Source organism: Cibotium barometz, chromosome 51 (assembly GCF_041138505.1).
Source record: "Cibotium barometz isolate CiBa-2024 chromosome 51, ASM4113850v1, whole genome shotgun sequence".
NCBI classification, from domain to species: Eukaryota; Viridiplantae; Streptophyta; class Polypodiopsida; order Cyatheales; family Cibotiaceae; genus Cibotium; species Cibotium barometz.
The window spans coordinates 11690890-11709926 of record NC_141096.1 but is presented as its reverse complement, the minus strand read 5'-3'; the positions used below and the strand labels follow the sequence as shown (position 1 = coordinate 11709926).

Here is a 19037-nt window from a genome sequence, read left to right as displayed (position 1 = left end):
TTCATCAAGTCTACAGTGAGATCCAAGCTCTGCATCAAATCTGCAAGTGACTTTGGTAAAACAAAGATTAAGCATTCAATGTTTAGTCAAATCTTATGTTTCTTGGCTTAATCCTCTACTACTAGACTAACTGCTATTGATGGCTTAATCCTCTACTAGACTAACTGCTATTGATGGCTTAATCCTCTACTAGACTAACTGCTATTGATGGCTTTGAAAGGAGTTGAACTCATTTGAACTCTAAGGCCCTAGATCTAGACTCCCCACATGCTCTATTTTTTACACACAAAATAGAGGATTATTTTGCTAATCAATGATTAATCAGTACTAATCACTATATTTTGGTACAATTGAGGGTTCAAATTAACCATTGGGTATCTAGTACAGATCCCTATAACTTCATATTACAATTCGGAGATGGTTTGATACTCCAACCATTCAGTACAGATTTGTTACCCTTGGTTTTATGTAATTCTTGGTGAATTTATGCTGATAAATCCGTTGTAATCATCACCTAAACACCAGATTGAGTTGTAAAAGGCTAGACACTGCCCTTGAATCTTGAAATTGGATCAAGAGGTAAGACCCCCTTCACATCATGAGCACGGCACAAGAGATAGCCAAATTTAGGGGAGCAGATTTATACATGGCAAACAAAAACCATGTATTTACTCATGAGGAAAAATCTGTGGTGGGGGCTAGTCGAGGGAAGAGATGAATGCCCAAAGGTGAGTGGGAAAAATGAGTGGAAGAGTAGGAATGAGAAAGCATTAGGACTTATCGCACTCAGTTTAAATGATAAAATTATTCATCACATCACAGGGATACAATGGGTAAAAGATGCATGGGATAAACTCAATAAATTATTTGGCACTCAAGCAAAAAATTCAAAGATAAATCTGTTAATACAATTCTACAAATTGGATATGAAGGAAAGTGAACCTTTAATCACACACTTAAAAAATATAAAAGCATTAAGCAACAAACTGACAGCCATTGGCAAGAAGGTAGAAGATGAGATGAGGCACTAGTAGTGCTGAAGAGTGTGGACAAAGGTGAATATGAAAACATTGTAGCAACCTTAAAGAATGTACCTGAATTGAAGTTGCATGAGATAGAAGGAGCTCTACTAGAGCAAGAGACTAAGGTCAAAGAGAAGAAATGGCTGGACTCAACAACTAAAGAAGAAGCATTCTTCACCCGAGGAGGATTCTCTCGAGGATGAGGACGAGGATGAGGACGAGGATGAGGCAGAGGATGAGGACGAGGATGAGGCAGAGTAGGAGAAAAGACCTTCACTTGCCACAATTGTGGGAAGCCAGGACACATGGCAAGAGACTGCTATAGCAAACCCAATGGAGAAGGAACGACATCAACAAACTTCATGGAGGCTCCTAAGGAAGTGGAGTCAGATCATCTTTTCTGTGAGAGAGAGAGAGAGAGAGAGAGAGAGAGAGAGAGAGAGAGAGAGAGAGAGAGAGAAACCCCACAACCCAATGTAACCCTGCCCCAACTGAGTAAAACCATCTCTGAGCCACCGATGATGTAGGCCATGTGGTAGATGTATGTGTGAGCACTTTAGTCAAGGTCACGGGCACTTGTAGTGGGCACAACAGCCTTTGTTCGTTTTTTTTTTCCTTAAAAAATCTTGGCCGGATGGCGTGCGCTTTAACAACGTTGCTGTTGCTGTCTGTGGTGACTGTGGGCTGTTGTGGCTTGCATGCGGCTATAGGTGCTGGGTGGGCTTGTGCGCGACTAGACAATGGCTAAGAAAACAGCCGTATGATAAAAAGCTGGTGCGACGCTGAGAACCGCGGCTGCAGCAAATCCGTCCAAAAACAGTCGTCGGCTGTGTTGTTTTTGCAAGGAACGACGACTTTGTTCACGCTCGGCGACTGCTTTGACATCCAATAACGTGGCTGTTTTGGTTGCTCGTGGCCGTCCATGCAAAGGCTGAGAACAGCGCGTTTCCACAATTGATGCGAACAAGATGGGCTGTTGCGCGCTCCTTCTTCTCCCACGGTGGCTCAGCCTATTGTGAGATTACACGCAAAGGATGAAGATAGAACAATGCTCTGATACCAGTGCGAGTTCACCAATAGACTTCCATGAAACCTGCTAGAAGAGATTAAGGCAACTCTTCACCCCACCTTAGGATATAGACCCTAGCCGGCTAAAATAGCCTTGGCCATCCATACATGTTCGGACTCCCCTGAACCACCCACTAGTCCTACCCTTGTCCTGACAGTGCCTATTGTTACCAAAACACTCGCGCAAGACACTTTAGATGGCTACCAGCGTTTCTATCACATTACACTGATGCATCCTCAAAGAGCCTAGTGAAATCCCTTGCTGCCCTCGAAAGGTGGGGAAGTTTAGGCAACTTGAATGGGAGGTGCTCTTTGATAATATCCAATCTACGAAGGGTAGAAAAAAAAGGGGGCGATTGGTGAGAGACCGATGAGGAGGGTCGTGGGTGGAGGAGGAGCTGGCAAGGGCGGTAAAAAAAAGGGGGTGATTGGCGAAGGAGATCGATGAGGAGGGTCATGGAGTGGAGGTGTGGGAGCCAATGGGCAAAGTGTCAAAATCCACTGCCTTAGAGGCACGTTGCAAGAAGAAGGCAACAAAACTATGGATGCACTAGAGGCAAGGGCGGGCGACAAGATCCTACAGAGAGGGCCATCTCTATAGGCAGTTCTTTGGGTAGCCTAAGCTGCGTTTTGCATCAGCATGTTTCCAGGAGTGTTTAGGGCTGAAAGAAGACTCCCAGAGCTTCCGCGTGTAGCATTGGTATTTTCTAGCTAAGAAAGGAGGCAAAAAAAGGAGGCAAAAAAAGCGCAAGTGCACAACGTAGTGAAAAAAACAGGTGCACGCTAAAGAAAGCAAAAGAGACAAGTTTAAAAGAAAAGTAGGCGCATGTTAATCTTAACGTTCATCATTGTCTCACAATTACGAGCTTCCCCAAGCTGCTATCATAGCCAAGCACACAAGTAAGCGAGGAGCAAAAGCATGCAAGGTAAACAATGTCTCTCTTCTTTCCACTTGCGTCATATATATAGTGCTTTTAAGTACGTGATTTTATATTTGGATATTCCTTGAAGCATAAGTACGAAGAAGTCTCCATCAATTTTGTTATTATTTAGAATTAAAAAAAGGTAACGAAGTCGACGTGCAACTTTGCAAGGTTTTTTTGGAGGTCTCAACGGAGTTCCAAGACTCGTTCTTTTTACGTAAGAGGCATGTACGTACCTCTATCGGCATTGTAGTAACAACTGGCTACTCATCATCGTACATGGAGTATAAAAGGAGGACTGTCCCGTAGTTCAATCTCACAAATCAGCATTTATACACATTTGTTTGTTTGTTTACAGTTATGGGTTCTTTGAAAAGATTTAGCCTATTGTTTAATTCTTGTACGGTTATGGGGCTTCTACTTGTTAGTGCAGCCTCGGCTAGCCATCCATAATATCCTTTCAAGAAGAATCCTCAGTTTCAACAAGAGCTAGGCTGTATAGACTTGGCCATCAACTTCTCAACACTGGCAACTTCGTAGCCGGGATGCTCTTCACATTCAATGTGACTAGCGGGCCTTCTCGCACCTCTAAGCACCTTGGGTTAACAAGGGGCTTCACCGTATAGTCCGACTATGTTGCCACGGAGACACATGGGCCAGAGGTGGCCTTCATCGAGTATGAGGACTGCCTCTACAATGGCACCATTCAGATCAAGGGCTAAGTTCACGTCTCCAACATGATTGAGGTGGCCATTGTGGGTGGTACTCGCAACTTTCAGGAACCTGGGGTTACCTCCTTGTCTCCCTCATCGAGATTGCTGATTCTTTCCAAGTCTTCTCTCATGAGCCCTACTTCCTCTATGGCCAACATTTATTTGTTTCGAGGTCAAATTATTACCTTGGGTAGCCTAAGCTGCTTGCAAAAAAGCAAGCAACTATAGCAAGCCACATGGCAGGCTACCAAGGCGCATATATATAAGCTATATAGCACTAAATATAGCAAAAAATAAAGGACACGCTTTATTAGACAGTGAAGCTATGAAGGTAGAAAAAAGCAAGCGCACAACGCAGTGAAAAAAGCAGGTGCACGCCATGAGGACCACTCTCTCGATGCAATGACCTTTGCTTGCATGAAGAAAGCTTATGGCAGCTGTGACAAAGAGTTCATGATAAGATTTCTAGACAAGGGTTGTTTGGAAATGATATGGTGCTTGGGAGGACTATGCTTGATATGTATGCCAAGTGTGGTGCTCTAGCCAAAGCACCACACTTGGCAATGTTATACATATCTTGCAATCAATGCACTCCAACATACCTCATCTCGAGAAAGAAGCTTCTCAAGCATGCCCTCTTTAGGCTTAGCTATCTAATCAAGCTGCCTTGATAGCCACTTGCAAGAGAAGCTTTGCCTGCATCTTAAATTTGTTCCTCATTTGAAATATTTTTTTGTAGATTGCGGCTTTGGTTACAAGGTTGAAGTAACTCGTGTGCATTGACAGGCCGTTATAGCTCTACATTAATCAACGATCATGAAACGATATCACATGACACTTGTCATCACCAAATCTACTTCAGTATCGCAAACTGACAAAGGTATTCCTATTTTTCTCTCTTTTATGTTCGAATAAACTAATGGCCACTTCCAACACTGAAGGTGTATCTTTGGTCCACTTTCAATACTGAGAGTGTTATTTGAGAAACGGGGGAAGGGTACATTCCCTTATGTTTATAAAAGTTTAGGGAGGACTGTGCCAACTCCCCGCCATACTATATGGATGGTTTTTTTTCACTTGCAAAAACAGGGACAAAATTCATATGACTTAAACGTGTAACTCAAATTCAGATGTACTAACTAATTTGTAATTGTACTTTTTGCGAGGTACTTCAAGATTTACATCGATCATAAACGTAGACATTCAATTCATTCGATAGACATGCTTATAGCACCCTTTCCAAGTATTTTTACAAATTCATGTTACAAAGTGAAGTTGAAGCTCATTGTCGGAGACTCATAACTTCAATGTGTGGACCTAGTTGATGTATAGAAATGTAAGTTAACTGACAATAAATCAACGAAAAGTAATGGAATACAAAATTAAATTATATGCACGTGGTATAGTGACTGTTGTGTTTGTATTTCTTATTTTACATGTATTCAATTTCAAACAAAGAAAAAGGATATACAACAATGTTTGGATTGTACTTGAATTTAGAGTCGTTAGGATATGGCATGGAAATTAATATTTCGGACATGGACAATTGTAAGATCTTTAAATGTCAATGTTATGTGATACGTGAGAACGCCACGTATACTAGTTCTTGTGCGAATGCTTTTTTTATCACGAGAACTTTTTTAAAAGTGTTGCTTCATTGCAAGTAATCTAGATCGAGCAGACAAAGACACAAGACCAACAACCAACAAAAAGACGACAAACAAAGATGATAAATATGTAACCTACTTCATCACTTGCTCTAAGAACCGGAAAAAATACATCGAAGTTACAAACGACTACCCAAAAAAAAATGCATGTTAAAAAACCACTGAATAGAATGAAGAAAAATATTAAAGCTTACAAATCCTTCCAAAAGAATTTCACATTCAACTACAAGCATAGTTATGGCTAGATCATTAGAACAACAACATATAGCATTAGAAGAAACAATAATTGACAAAAACGGATATAACAACTTGAAACGACATCCAATATAGCATCTTTGCAACCTGTTTTTTCAAGCTATTTTCGTGTCTTTAGTAGCCCAAGAGCGTCTATGCAAAACCTGATGTGCTGGTGTCCTTACAATTTTCCGTGCAATACCAATATACAAACCCTAGATTGGTGTTGTTGCTCGCCCCATTTCTATCCGTACCAACTAAATTGTTGATTTTATCGGTTGAGTTCCTAAGATTCAAAAATGGGCTGCTGTTTTAGTAAGATCTTCGGTTGTATTCGCCTATTGGAAATGGGATGGGTGTAAAACCAATCAAATGGCTCCTGCTCCTAGAACAAAAGATAGTTTAGGTTGTAAGAGATGTGAATCCACTCGTCCAACAGATTTTTTGAGTGTACGCGTCTACTTGGGAGCTGAAACTACTCGCAGTATGGGTCTAGCTTATCGCTTAGGCAATAGAGCTAGAAATAAATTAAAAATTAAGTAAAATTAACTCACTTTAATTCGACTCATAATCGACAAGAATTTGCGAATATTTATGAAGTATCTTGGTTTTATCAATTCAACTGCGTGGAGATTATATTCGATTGTTTGCACTCTTGGCTGCTACCCGTTTCTCATAAATAGCATGAAAAGCGTACTAAAACATGCAAAAGCAGGGGATACAAGCATGGAAAGCACACAGAAAAAACACCCCAAAAAAAAAAGAAGAGCGATGAATCGAAGACCGGTCCTGATTCACAGAGGGCATTCATGTTTTATGCAATCCATGGGTTACAAGAAACTGACACCTTTTGAGACATTAATGTTGTAATCTGCATAATCCGGTAAATAGACTAGACGCAAGAAACATCCCCAAAGCTTGTACCAGAATAACATCTCCTTGATAATATAACAATGAATGGAATGCCTTTCTTCTTGAGCTTTGATATCTTGACTACTTGCAATACTATCCAATGAATGGAATGTGTCTTTCTCTTTGGCAGAATTTTCTTTCTTCATATCTTTCAATTCAACTTCAAATTTATTGTTAAAGCCACTAAGGGTTGTGCAATAGTCTTCAAGGTTCCCTAAATCAGCAAAGTCTAAATTCAGCTTACAATTTTCTTAGTAATTGCATAAATTGTTGGACATTGTGTTATGTTCATATGTATTTCCAATCTAAAGGCCTCCATGCTCTTGTATGTGTCCCTCGTGTTTTTTCATAGACACGGCATCTACAAAACTAGGTAACCCCTGGGTAAAACAGTCTGGGCAGTGTGGACTAGTGCTACTGCTGGGCTGGAAACGCAGCAAATGGACCAAAACATCGCCAGGAGGCTGCTCAAGTTACACAGCAAAATAACAGCACAAAACTCGTCAAAATTACCTTATTTCGTTTGTATATTGTTCAAACCATTGGAACCACTCCTCCACTCATTCCACCTTTGGTAGGATTACTACTGCCTTCACCTATGACAGCCAAATGCACCCACATATGAACATGCCAAAAACCCTAACGTGCATGCAGGCACCTACCTTCAAGGCAACTGCCTTATTTTACATAGAACTGGGTCTAGTGCATGACCCCAAACCTTTACTGCTTTGAGCTTACTAGCAGAGAGAGAAAAATGCTAAAAGCACCAGACAGACAAGCTCCCTCTTTCATTTCACTACATAAGACACAATTACAGTTATATCATCCATCTTCCCCCCATAGAAACGGAAGCCCGCGTCTTGTGCAGCTGCTGAAAAGGGGGTCTGCCTGTTGCAATCCTGCGCCCGCACTCTAGCCAGAGATGCAATTTTTTGCGCTGTGATGTCTGGGCTCAGACCAGATCTTGTGGCCCGCACCACAATGCTTACCAATTCTGTATCGTACAGATTATCAAAGAGCCCATCTGTGCCAGCAACAATGACATCACCTACTGCAACGTCGACAGTGAAAACCTGCAGCATTATGCACACAGTATAAACATTGGTTAGCAACACATCATCTGATCTGTAAAGCGGCCTCTTATAACTGGGGATCATACCCACTTATGGGCTGCCCAATGAGCAAAGGATTGCATTCATTAAGGAAGGAAAGTGATTCATATGTAGAAGCAAGGCTTCGTATCCAGGATGCCTTAAGGCTGGCTTGGAGGCTTTTTAGTCGAGGTCAACTGTATAGAAGCCAGGGGGATGTCACTACCATGACATTTTCCATTGTTTCTCATGGGGTTATACGATGGTTTTGTACTATGCAAACCCATAGGTTGGCTTTATGAGTTATCTGATGGTTATCTACCATGGGACTCATGGATGTTCTAGGATATTATGGTTTCACTCAGGACTTGGTCTTGGATTATTTTGGGCTATTTGATGGTTAGTGTACCTGGGGCCCAGGGCTTAGTACAAGTATTGAGGACGGGAGATTGTCCAGTGCAATTTGCACATGCGGGTATGCATGTTTTGATTTGTGTGTGTGCACCCGGTTTTTTGTTCTGTTTGGACCATGCCCGCATGTCATGTGTATACGTGCCAGGGAGCTGGGATGCCCCGAACTACACACCTACAGGGCTGTGGTATGAAATTGAATGTTTATGAGACCTTCAGCTTGGTTTTGCAGGCGAATCCTTTGTAAATTCCATGGTACTTAAATGGTACAATGTGTGTTAATCATGCAAGCGGACACTTTATTCTAAAAGGCCACCCACCACATTAATGTGTTAGTGGAGCCTTAAAACATTTAAGTTTTAATATTTTTATCAAGATTTTTCCATTATTGTTGTACAAGGCCTATTTTGGGCAAAAAAGTGTGCTTTTGGGTTCGTATAAGCTGGTCAACTTCTTCTATTGCACACACACACTTCCCTAGGCTATGCGTAGGCTGTTGCACAGTACTCCCCTGGCGTGCAGTTGTGCTTCAGTCTGTACAGTCATCTGAAGCTTTCGTACACTGCTGTGCCTCACACCGTACCTCCATACTGTTGTGACTGCTGTTTTCCACCTGCAAACCGTACCTACTGAACCAGATTGAGTACCTGTTGTACCACCTGTACCTGCTGTACCATACCGCACCGTACCTCGTCAACCTGTTATTCGACCCCCATACTCTTCCGGCATAGAGAAAATTCTTTCGGTGCACAGGATTTTGAAGACATCTGACGCAAGATTCTTCCCTGGCAACTGAAGATGAAAGACATGCCGGAATTACCGAACCCGAGGACTCACGACCACGGTTTGGTAAAGTTAAGTGGTTCACATTTATTCTTCAGCCCGGTTTCAGCTTCCAACACTCTCCACCTTGCTTTTATGCTGGTTCAAGTACTCCTCAAGGAAAATATGAACTCCAAAAGTTGATAATAAGGATGCACTCACTTAAGGCTACAGAAGGAGCACTTACTTCTACTGCATGCAATTTGCTAAAGGCCAGACTTCAAGCGTGGCAGCTATTATGCAAGTTACTGGTAGGCTGCTCTGGAACTGAAGTCACTTGTGTCTCCAAAACTTTAGTTGTAAAAAAGCAGGGAGCACCCTTCTTTTAATTAATAAAAAAGAACTTTAGGTTGATGATCTCAATGTTAAATACACAGCAAAATAAACCTTGTGTATCAGCCTTGGAGCTACAAGAAGCATGGTCAGATACCATCCACTAGTGCATACCTCAGCAGCATCGGGAGGGTCACCTCCACCACTCTCCAGCTGAAATGGGACATTGAAATTGTGTTGCTGCACAGGAGACTTGAAAATCATTCGACCATTTCTCACAACCAAAAAACCACTATCCCCCAGATTAGTAGCCTGCAAGCCCTGTAACCACAAACTCCAACGTTAAGGGGTGTGTTCCTTACTACCAGCTTAGCATACAATTGCATCACCTCTAGGGAAATCCCTTACGTAGTCTGAGAGAGCAAGGATGCATGCTGTGGATGATCCCCTGCAAGTTGTCTTGGAATGAGCTATTTCCATTACACGCGCAGTGTCAATACAGCCTGCAGGCTCCTGCCGAGCAGCTATCAACGATTGATTCATGAGCTGACGAGCGTACTCTCCAGCATCAACACCCATGTCAGCCCAACCTCCAACTCCATCAGCAACTCCAATTACTTGCTTGTCAGGGCAAATGAAGTAGGCATCCTCCCCTCCTGTCTCCTGCTTTTCTGGATGGGGTAAACAACAAGCAGCTGACAAAAGCCGCAGTCCTTTGCTGCTCAAACTTCTGCAGCCAAACAAAGATGCAAGGTAGTCAGCCATGATGCAAAACTTAACCCAAATTTTGTGTTAATAAGTGAATGCTTCCTGCTGCTATGATGGAATATCCAAAAACAAGGGAAACATCATCATTACGTTAAGTAGTTTCCGACCATGCACGGCATACCTGAAGGTACTTTTAATAAAGACTGTAGTATCACAATGAGACAAGCAGCAGCAGAGACTCTAGCAAGCATAGTTGTCATGGTATGAAAATAAAATACCATATGGGAATTTTTGGTACGATATGAAATTTTCGGATGCCGTATGATAAAATACGATTATTATTTTTTAACACTTACAACCTATGGAGCTTCAAGCTTGAATGTGAGGGAAGGTTGGGAGGGGAGGAGTCTACAGTGCTTGAGGAACCAGAACATGGATATGTGTCTCCCCCAGTTGGATCTCCTGATTGTCTCCAAAAAAGAACCTAGATGGGTAATGCAGTGCATCTAGGGTGATAGGTTTAGGGACTCCTCTCTAGATCAAAATGGCCATGTCCAAATCTTCTCCCTCGTACATAACTTGAGAATCTAATTGTCTAGCCTACCTATACCAGGGATCTGAAGGAGCTATGAAAGCTCAGCTGTAGAGTTAGGGTTTCATGTGGGAGACATACACAGAGAGAAGGAGGGAGAGAGAGAGAGAGAGAGAGTTGTGGGGATAAGTCAACTCAAAGTATGAGTGTGTGACTCCCCTATCACACATGTATATTTGCTCTAGTACACATAGTGCACTTAGTACATTAAAAGTACTAAGTGTACTCTGTACTATAAAACTTATGGGCTTGTACACACTACAAGGGTGGGCATAATGCCTTTACCCCAACAACCTCCCACTTAAAGGCAAAGTGCCCTTAAATGAAGGAAAAGAAAAAATCAGGATGTACATGATAATATACAAGGCCATATCAAGGCTGAAACTGGCCTCATCCAATGCCCATCAAGTGTCTGCAATGAGCAAACCACTCTGGAGGCAAACTCTTTGTCAAGAGATCCGCCGGGTTGTCATCCGTATGAATCTTAACAAGCTGAATTTGCTTGTTCTCTATCACCTCTCTGATGAAGTGATACTTCACATCCACACGCTTCGTCTTTGCATGAAAGACGAGGTTCTTTGCCAACTGGATGGCCCTCTCACTGTCACAATGCAACAATGGAATATCCCCTGTATAACCCAAATCAACCACTAACCGAGATAGCCATAATGCCTCCTTGCAAGCCTCTGTGGTTGCAATATACTCGGCCTCTGTAGTAGATAAGGCTGTGCACTTCTGCATCCTCGATATCCATGACACAGCACCTCCTATGAATGTAAACACATAACCGGTAGTAGACTTCCGGTTATCTGGATGACCGGCATAATCCAAATCCGTGTAACCATGCACTAATGTATCCTGTTTGCCAAAGCATATGCACATATCCTGTGTGCCCTTCAGGTATCTCATGACACCTTTCACTGCTTCCCAATGCTTCTTGCCAGGTTTGGCCATGTATCTAGAAACCACTCCCACTGCAAATGCAATGTCCGGCCTGGTGGCAACCATGGCATACATGAGACTGCCACAAGCTGAAGCATACGGAATCTTGGCCATATCAGCCCTGTCACTATCCGACTGTGGGCTGTCCATAGCATTGAGTTTCACATATGGAGGCAAAGGAGTACTAGTCTTCTTCCCCCCTTCCATATTGAACCTCTGCAAAACTTTGCCAATGTATTCCTTCTGAGACAAATACAACACATGCTGATTTTTGTCCCGAAGTATCCGCATACCCAAAATGTGATTTGCATCACCCAAATCCTTCATATCAAAGGTCTCATGCAGCCTCTTCTTCAAGGCATCCATCTCTTTACGAGATTTCCCGGCAATCAACATATCATCAACGTACAAGATGAGGATCAATAGACTGCCATCCAAAGTTTTCTTGGTGTATAAGCAGTGATCTATGTCACTCCTCTTGAAATCCTGGGATTTCATGAATGTATCAATTTTATGATACCATTCCCTTGGTGCCTGTTTGAGCCCATAAAGACTCTTTTTCAGCCTGCATACAAGCTTCTCCTTTCCATTCACTGCATAACCCTCTGGCTTTTGCATATATATCTCCTCATGGAGATCACCGTGAAGAAAAGCAGTCTTCACATCCATCTTAATCAAATCCAGATCATCATGAGCAACCAAAGCTAATACAGCTCTAAGTGTGGTCATTTTGACCACTGGAGAGAAGATCTCATCAAAGTCCACACCATATTCCTGCTTGAAGCCCTTAGCCAACTTTGTATCTTGGCTTTGCATCAGGTGCAACTTTGAGCCTGTAAACCCACTTGCATGGCAAAACCTTCTTGGCTGTAGGCAAATGCACCAACTTCCATGTTCCATTTTTGTGCAGAGAATCCATCTCTGACTTCATAGCACGCTCCCAAAGAGCCTTGTCTGCCCTCTGTAAAGCCTCCTTATAACATGAGGGCTCCCCATAGTCAGTGAGCATCAAGTAGTCAACTCCTGGAACAAACTTGTCAGGGGGTCTGGAAGGTCTTGTGGACCTCCGTACCCAATGACCATCATTTGCAGGTTCCTGTCTAGCCTGCATATCACCTATTGGTGGCTCCTGTTCCATGCCATAAGGTTGAAAGATCATGCCCGGTATCTCCTGTAACTATGGGATATCCATAGGGATATCTTCTGCCATCTCTGGCTGTCCATTTGGACCATTTTCAGCACCATTTAAGGGCTGGTTTTGATGCTGTAATGGCTGATTTACAGCCCTTGGTTGTTGTCCATGATGTCCATCATCATCAAAGACGACTCTGCCAGGCTCCTGTTGCCTTGCAGGCTCCTTATACATGCATGTTTCATAAAAAATGACATCATTGTTGCGTATAATCTTTCTATTCACTGGATCCCATAGTCTATACCCCATTTCACCTCTGTCACCATACCCTAGGAATATGCATTTGTGAGACTTAGGATCAAGTTTGGTGCATATTTCCCTGCGTATGTGCACGTACGCATCGCAACCAAACACTCTCAAGTGCTTGTAGGACGGAGGCTTCCCTGTCCATACTTCCTCTGGCACTTTCCCACCAAGCCTCGTGTTAGGTGACCTGTTTATAAGATGAACGGCTGTCATAACAACTTCAGCCCAAAAACCATGAGGTAACGCAGCATGTGACAACATAGAACGGACCTTCTCCTGAATGGTCCTGTTCATCCTCTCTTTTGTCCCATTTTGTGGAGGATCATAAGGAGTAGAGAGCTCCCTCTTGATGCCTTTAGCATCACAAAAGTCCTGAAACTGTTTGGACATATACTCTCCACCATTGTCGGAACGCAAAGCCTTCAGTGTTGTGCCAGTTTGATTCTCAACATGAGCAACAAACTTCTCAAACACAGAGAATGTATCACTCTTCAAACGAAGAGGATAAACCCACACCTTGCGTGTGGCATCATCAATAAAAGACACAAAATATTTTGCCCCTCCCAAAGAAAGCTGAGGCATCTCACATACATATGTATGCACAAGCTCTAACTGAGCATCTTTCTGTCCAAGAGCTTTCTTGTGGGGGCACTGGAGTTGCCTGCCATATATACAATGCTCACAAAACTGAAAACTTGAGAACTTTAGAGAAGGCAAGTAACCAAAACGAGATAATTGCTCCATTCCTTTGACACTCATGTGTCCCAACCGGCTATGCCACATAGAGATTTCTGGCAGATCGGTTGCATTTACATTAGCATGGTGACAAACACCAGTATGCATGAAGTAAAGAGTGTCCACCTTAGAGCCTCTGGCAACAACCCTGAGCCCTTACTAATTTTCCACTTTCCACGACCAAATGTAGTAACATAATCAGCATCATCAAGCTGTCCAGTAGAAAGCAGGTTCTTCTTGATCTCAGGCACATGCCTGACATCATGGAGCATAAGCTGTGAGCCATCTGAAAACACAAGCCTCACATCACCTCTGCCAAGAATCTTGCATGCATGGTTGTCACCCAAATAAACTACTCCTTCATTGCCTGTAGTATACCTGACAAACAAGTCTCTGCAACCTGTGACATGAAAGGAGGCACCTGAATCAATGATCCATGAGTGCATACCATGACCATCTCCTGCAAGAAGTGAATGGGCATCAAGTGAAGACGTGAATAGGACTTCATCCTCACTGTCACCTGCATGTGACACATTGACTTCTTCAATCTTGACTCCACTTTTGCCCTTTGGCTTTGCATCTTTGGCTTCATCTTTGTCTTTGTCCTTCCCTTTGCCCTTTTCCTTTTGATCATTCTTCCATTTGTAGCATTGCTTTTTGATATGTCCCTTCTTGCCACAATAATGGCATTCCAAGTCCTTTTTGGAGCGGGACTTGCTCCTTCCCCGTTCTTGGCTTTTACCCCTTTGCTGGGATCTCCCACATGCATTCATTGCATTGGACTTTCCAACAGAGTTGTTCTTCCTGTTCATCTCCTCTTGAAGGAGAGCACCCTCCACATCTGCATATGACAGCATAGCATTCGAATTGCTAGTGGTTGTCCTAAATGTGTCCCAACTCTCTGGCAAAGTGCATAAGAGAAAGGTGGCTTTGAACTCATCGTCCATTGCCAACTTTTGATTGATGACCTGGCTAACAACACCATTAAACTCATTTAGATGGGCTGTCATAGACGCCCCTTCCTTCATTTGAAGACCTATGAGTTTCTTCAACCAATACACTTTGCTTGAGGCACTTTGCTGGGCATACAAGTCCTGCAATCTTTGCCACATTTCCCAAGCTGTCTTCTCTTCACGAATGCTAAAAAGTAAAGAGTCTCACACAGACAACATGATAGTAGATCTTGCCAGCTCATCCATATCTTCCCATTCTTCAGCAGTAAGAGAAGCGGGCATTACACCGCTTTCTTTGATGGGCTTGTGCTGCTTCTTCTGGAGCAACACATTATTAGCAGTTGTTCTCTCAAAGTTTATCTCCCACTGCGGAAGCACAAATGCAACTCTACTCCCACTGTATGTGATAAAATCACCAAAATCTGGTTGCTGCAGATTTAGGACAGCACCTTAAATGTGCTCTGTTCCCCTTCCAAAGTATTGTACAACAGTACTAAGTGCTCACCAATGATGTACCAAATCTGTACCGGCAAGTACAGCAGCTGAAAATGAGCCTTTTCCTCACTCAAATCAATGTACAGTCATGCCAAAACTTATACAAAGTTGTACCAAATCTGTACCAGCAAGTACAACAACAATAAATGCTCTCTTGGCTGTCCAAATGAGTGAAAATCAGACTTTTACAGTCCCCACCACTGCATACAACAGTCCCGAACAGAAATTGGGCAAAAGCCCCTTGTCTGCAAGTGGATTTCTGAGGATTCAAGGCATAAAAGTCTTCCCTCCTGCTTTGCCAAGCTCAACAAGCATAAAATCTTGAAAAGCCCTTTGATTTACAGGCACATTGAGTGCTTGAAAGGCATCAACACATTGCCCAAAGCATCAAATGCCAGTGCCTGCATGCAAATCAACCCAATCGGCACAAAAGCCCTTTGATTTGCACTCCAATTTCCTGCAATTTTGCCCCAAAAGTGAGATTGCTCACATCATACAGCATGTATGAATGCCCAATGGCACAATTACATCAAAAGCCCCAAATTTTGACATCCAATTTCCTGCAAATTGATCCTGAATGTGACCAATGTCACCCAATTTTGCCAATTTTGCTCAAAATTTGAGCAATTTGGCACCTGTACCTGCTCAATTGATAATTGTACCTGCTCAACTGCAAATCCCAAAAAAAAATTTGAAGCAAGTACCTCTGAAAATTTCTATTGTTACAGGAAAGAGGGGGGGTCGTGCTGATGCTGCTGCAGTCTGAAAAAAAAACTGCCAGGTACAGTCTCTGGATCGTGCAGGTGGGCGTCGAATTTACTGATGCTGTTGCTGCCTGAAAACTGCTGTATTGGTGCAGTAGATGTCGCCGGACGAGCTTGAGTCTAGATTCTGCCGATGCCTCCTCCTAGCACAAATCGGCCGTCAAGCTCGCTGCCGTGGCCGATAGCCTTGTCAACGCAGTTCACCATTTCCGTCTCGTTCCGAAGTTCAGAACGTGGAGGGTCAAGCCGTCGACGGCCGTCATCAACCACTACAAGTTCCAAGCGTGACCAGAGTTCCGGCAGAAGTTCCGGCGGGAGTTCCGGCAGAAGTTTCGACAGCGTGTCTCTACCTATGTCGCCGACTGGACGGAGGCTCGGAACCTAGCATCACATGACCGTGCGCCTGGTCTTGGTAACCGAGAGACCAAACCGGGTGCCTGGGAAACCAGCTTCAGTGAGCTCTCCGACACTACCCTTCGCGATTACTCTCGGCTGCAACTGGCTGATCCCCGCCGACCAGTTCTGCACACAGGCGACCAGCGACCAATGAAGGAAGAGGAAGAACGCTGCGGCCATGCTGCGCGCTGCCCTGCACTGGAGTATGGTGTGTGTGAAGCGAAAGCTACTACCTCCACAGTCAGCTTGTCGCAGTCAGCACAGTAGTCAAATTCGTAACCCTAAAACCAGTGCTTTTCGATGTAGAAACCCTACCACTCTCTACCACAGGGATCTCCTGTAGCCAAAGCTCTGATACCAGTTGAAGGAGCTATGAAAGCTCAGCTATAGAGTTAGGGTTTCATGTGGGAGACGTACACAGAGAGAAGGAGGGAGAGAGAGAGAGAGTTGTGGGGATAAGTCAACTCAAAGTATGAGTGTGTGACTCCCCTATCACACATGTATATTTGCTCTAGTACACATAGTGCACTTAGTACATTAAAAGTACTAAGTGTACTATGTACTATAAAACTTATGGGCTTGTACGCACTACAAGGGTGGGCATAATGCCTTTACCCCAACAGGATCTCCAAGTGATGTAGCAAGATTCTTTCATTCTACCAATCAAGTGTACACTACCAATCTACCTTGCCAGATTTTTTAGGTCTCTCAACAACCCCATATGGAATACTAAGTGGACACGAAAGTTGCCAAGTATTGCAGGCATTTTTCTCGGAAAAAAAAAATTCTCGAAAAAAAGTATTGCAAGCATTTGGGATCTTCGTTAAGCAAGGTTTCTATATTTTTTTAAGCATTTGGAAATTTTTTTTCAAAGTTTTTTTTTTGGGAGGGGGGGGGAGAACAACTCGTACCGTACGGTACGAATGGGTTCGTACCAGTACGAGAAACAACTATGTTAGCAAGAAGTTGCTATTGCACTCGGGCCGACTTTTATTTTTAACAAGCTCGCACTAGGCACGTTCCTTTTTTACTCTCTCATCCACCCTATGGTAGTGCATGGCGCACCCTTCCCACAACAAAGGTACAGTGTAATGAAGCGATTTAGGAACTCCCTGTTAGAAGTCATCTCCTGTCTGTACATATACACCAGGGCCTCTGTTGTGGGTGTGCGCGCCCGGATTAGGTGTTTTCTCATTTTCCCCCCCACTCCATATTTTTTCCTATTTTTATGCTGTGGGAGGCTGCCCTGTGCATGTCGGCTACCTCTATATGCTGGCCGATTGCTCTTTGGGTCTCTCCAATGCTGGCCGACTTCACACATGCTGGCCGGCTAGAGACATTGCAGTCAAGTGTCTACACAGGTGCTGTTGGCTGTCCTACTGCTGGCCGACTGCACATATGGGGCCATATAAAATGGCCCCATGGCCCCCCACTTGTTGTATCATATATTCGAGATTTTTTTGTGTATATAGAGCAGAGTTACACGCCTCTCTCTCCCCTTCTCCATTGCTGTATTTTCTGCAGTGCACTTGCTCGTGTTCTCAGATTTTGTCATCATCTCCGCTACATATTCTGACATGGTATCAGAGCTCTAGGCTCTTGATAGACCTTGGGAATTGTGTGAGCAAGAGGGGGACTGTTTTGTTACTGATTGGTGGACTGTTTTGGACTGTTCGGGAAGAGGAGAAGAAAGAGGAAGGCAGGCTGATTTGTTGGACAGCCACTTGCAGGTTTAAGAAGTTCTTTTTTCCCACCCACCGACCCTTTTCAATTACATCCCCGCAATGGCAGATTTACTTGAGATGGCTAAGAAGCATGTGAAGATCCCGACACTCCCCACGTTCCCAGTGGACCGTCAATTGGACGGGAATAACTACGGCATTTGGAAGGTAATGATGGAATCTGTTCTGGAGTCTTATGACCTTGTTGATTTCATTGTTGTTGGGGTTCCACGGCCGGAGGTAGAGGAAGGAGAGTTACCCTCGATTCAGAAGGACCGCGAGGCACAAGCACAGGCACAGTTGTGGGATCCTGTCAATGCCAGGGTCTGTTCTTTCATCTTCCTCAACTGCACACCGCAGGTAATCAATCATATAAAGCATATGATGCTGACCAGAGGTATATGGTAGCATTTGGCTTCTCTTTATAATAGGGTATCACCCATGAAGAGGATTTCCTTGGAAGAACAAATGCGGGTTATGAATCCTACAAAGTCATCGACAATGCGGGAGCACATTAACAAGCTGCAGGCTCTTTAGCAGGAAGTTCTTCAGGTTGGGAAGGAGATATCATCGGAGGATATGGCCATCACGTTGCTGTCGCATTTGCCTTCTCAGTACTCAGCTTTCTACTCTTCTTTGATTACCACTGGGTGGCAGGCTCAGCACCATCACATGGGAGGAGCTTGTGCCCATGGTCTTGGACTAGGAGGAAAGATTCACGAACCCTCCACAGGGCGGAGGTTTGGAGGCCTTAACTGGCCAACGGTCCAAAGGCCGGAATAACAACAAGAAGGGCAAAGGAAAGGCTTCATCGAAGAAGTCTTCTGAGAAGAAGTCTGATGCAAACCGAGAGATACTGAAGGCCGAGAGGACCTGCAATGATTGTGGCGAGAAAGGCCACTATTGGAGGAAGTGTCCTAAGCGGACTGGGAAGAGTGTTGATTCTTCAGCTTCAGCTGCAAAGACTCCAGCCTTTGTGCACTTAGAGATGATGGACTCAAATGCTTCTCTTCTTCGAGCGAGGAGGCAGTTGGCTTCACCGCAAAGGCTACCCGAGAGTGGATTCTTGACAATGGTGCTTCCAGGCACATGACTCCTTCTCGTGACTTCTTTTTGGATCTGAAATGGCAGTCAGGTCGCATTTTCATTGGCGACAA

The 19037-nt window shown here is 43.7% G+C and overlaps 1 protein-coding gene across 1 annotated transcript in view; it reads right to left on the bottom strand.

Annotated features, from left to right (window-relative positions):
* Window positions 1-7025: 7025 nt before the first annotated feature.
* LOC147609323 (putative protein phosphatase 2C 55) overlaps window positions 7026-19037 on the bottom strand; it is a 46896-nt gene continuing 34884 nt past the window's right edge. Inside the window, exons 2-4 of the mRNA XM_086787558.1 lie at window positions 9545-9866; window positions 9311-9457; window positions 7026-7612 (exon numbers count right to left, since the gene is read on the bottom strand). Coding sequence (XP_086643684.1) covers window positions 7328-7612; window positions 9311-9457; window positions 9545-9866 — 754 coding nt within the window. The 3' untranslated portion in view covers window positions 7026-7327. The remainder of the gene's footprint in view (window positions 7613-9310; window positions 9458-9544; window positions 9867-19037) is intronic.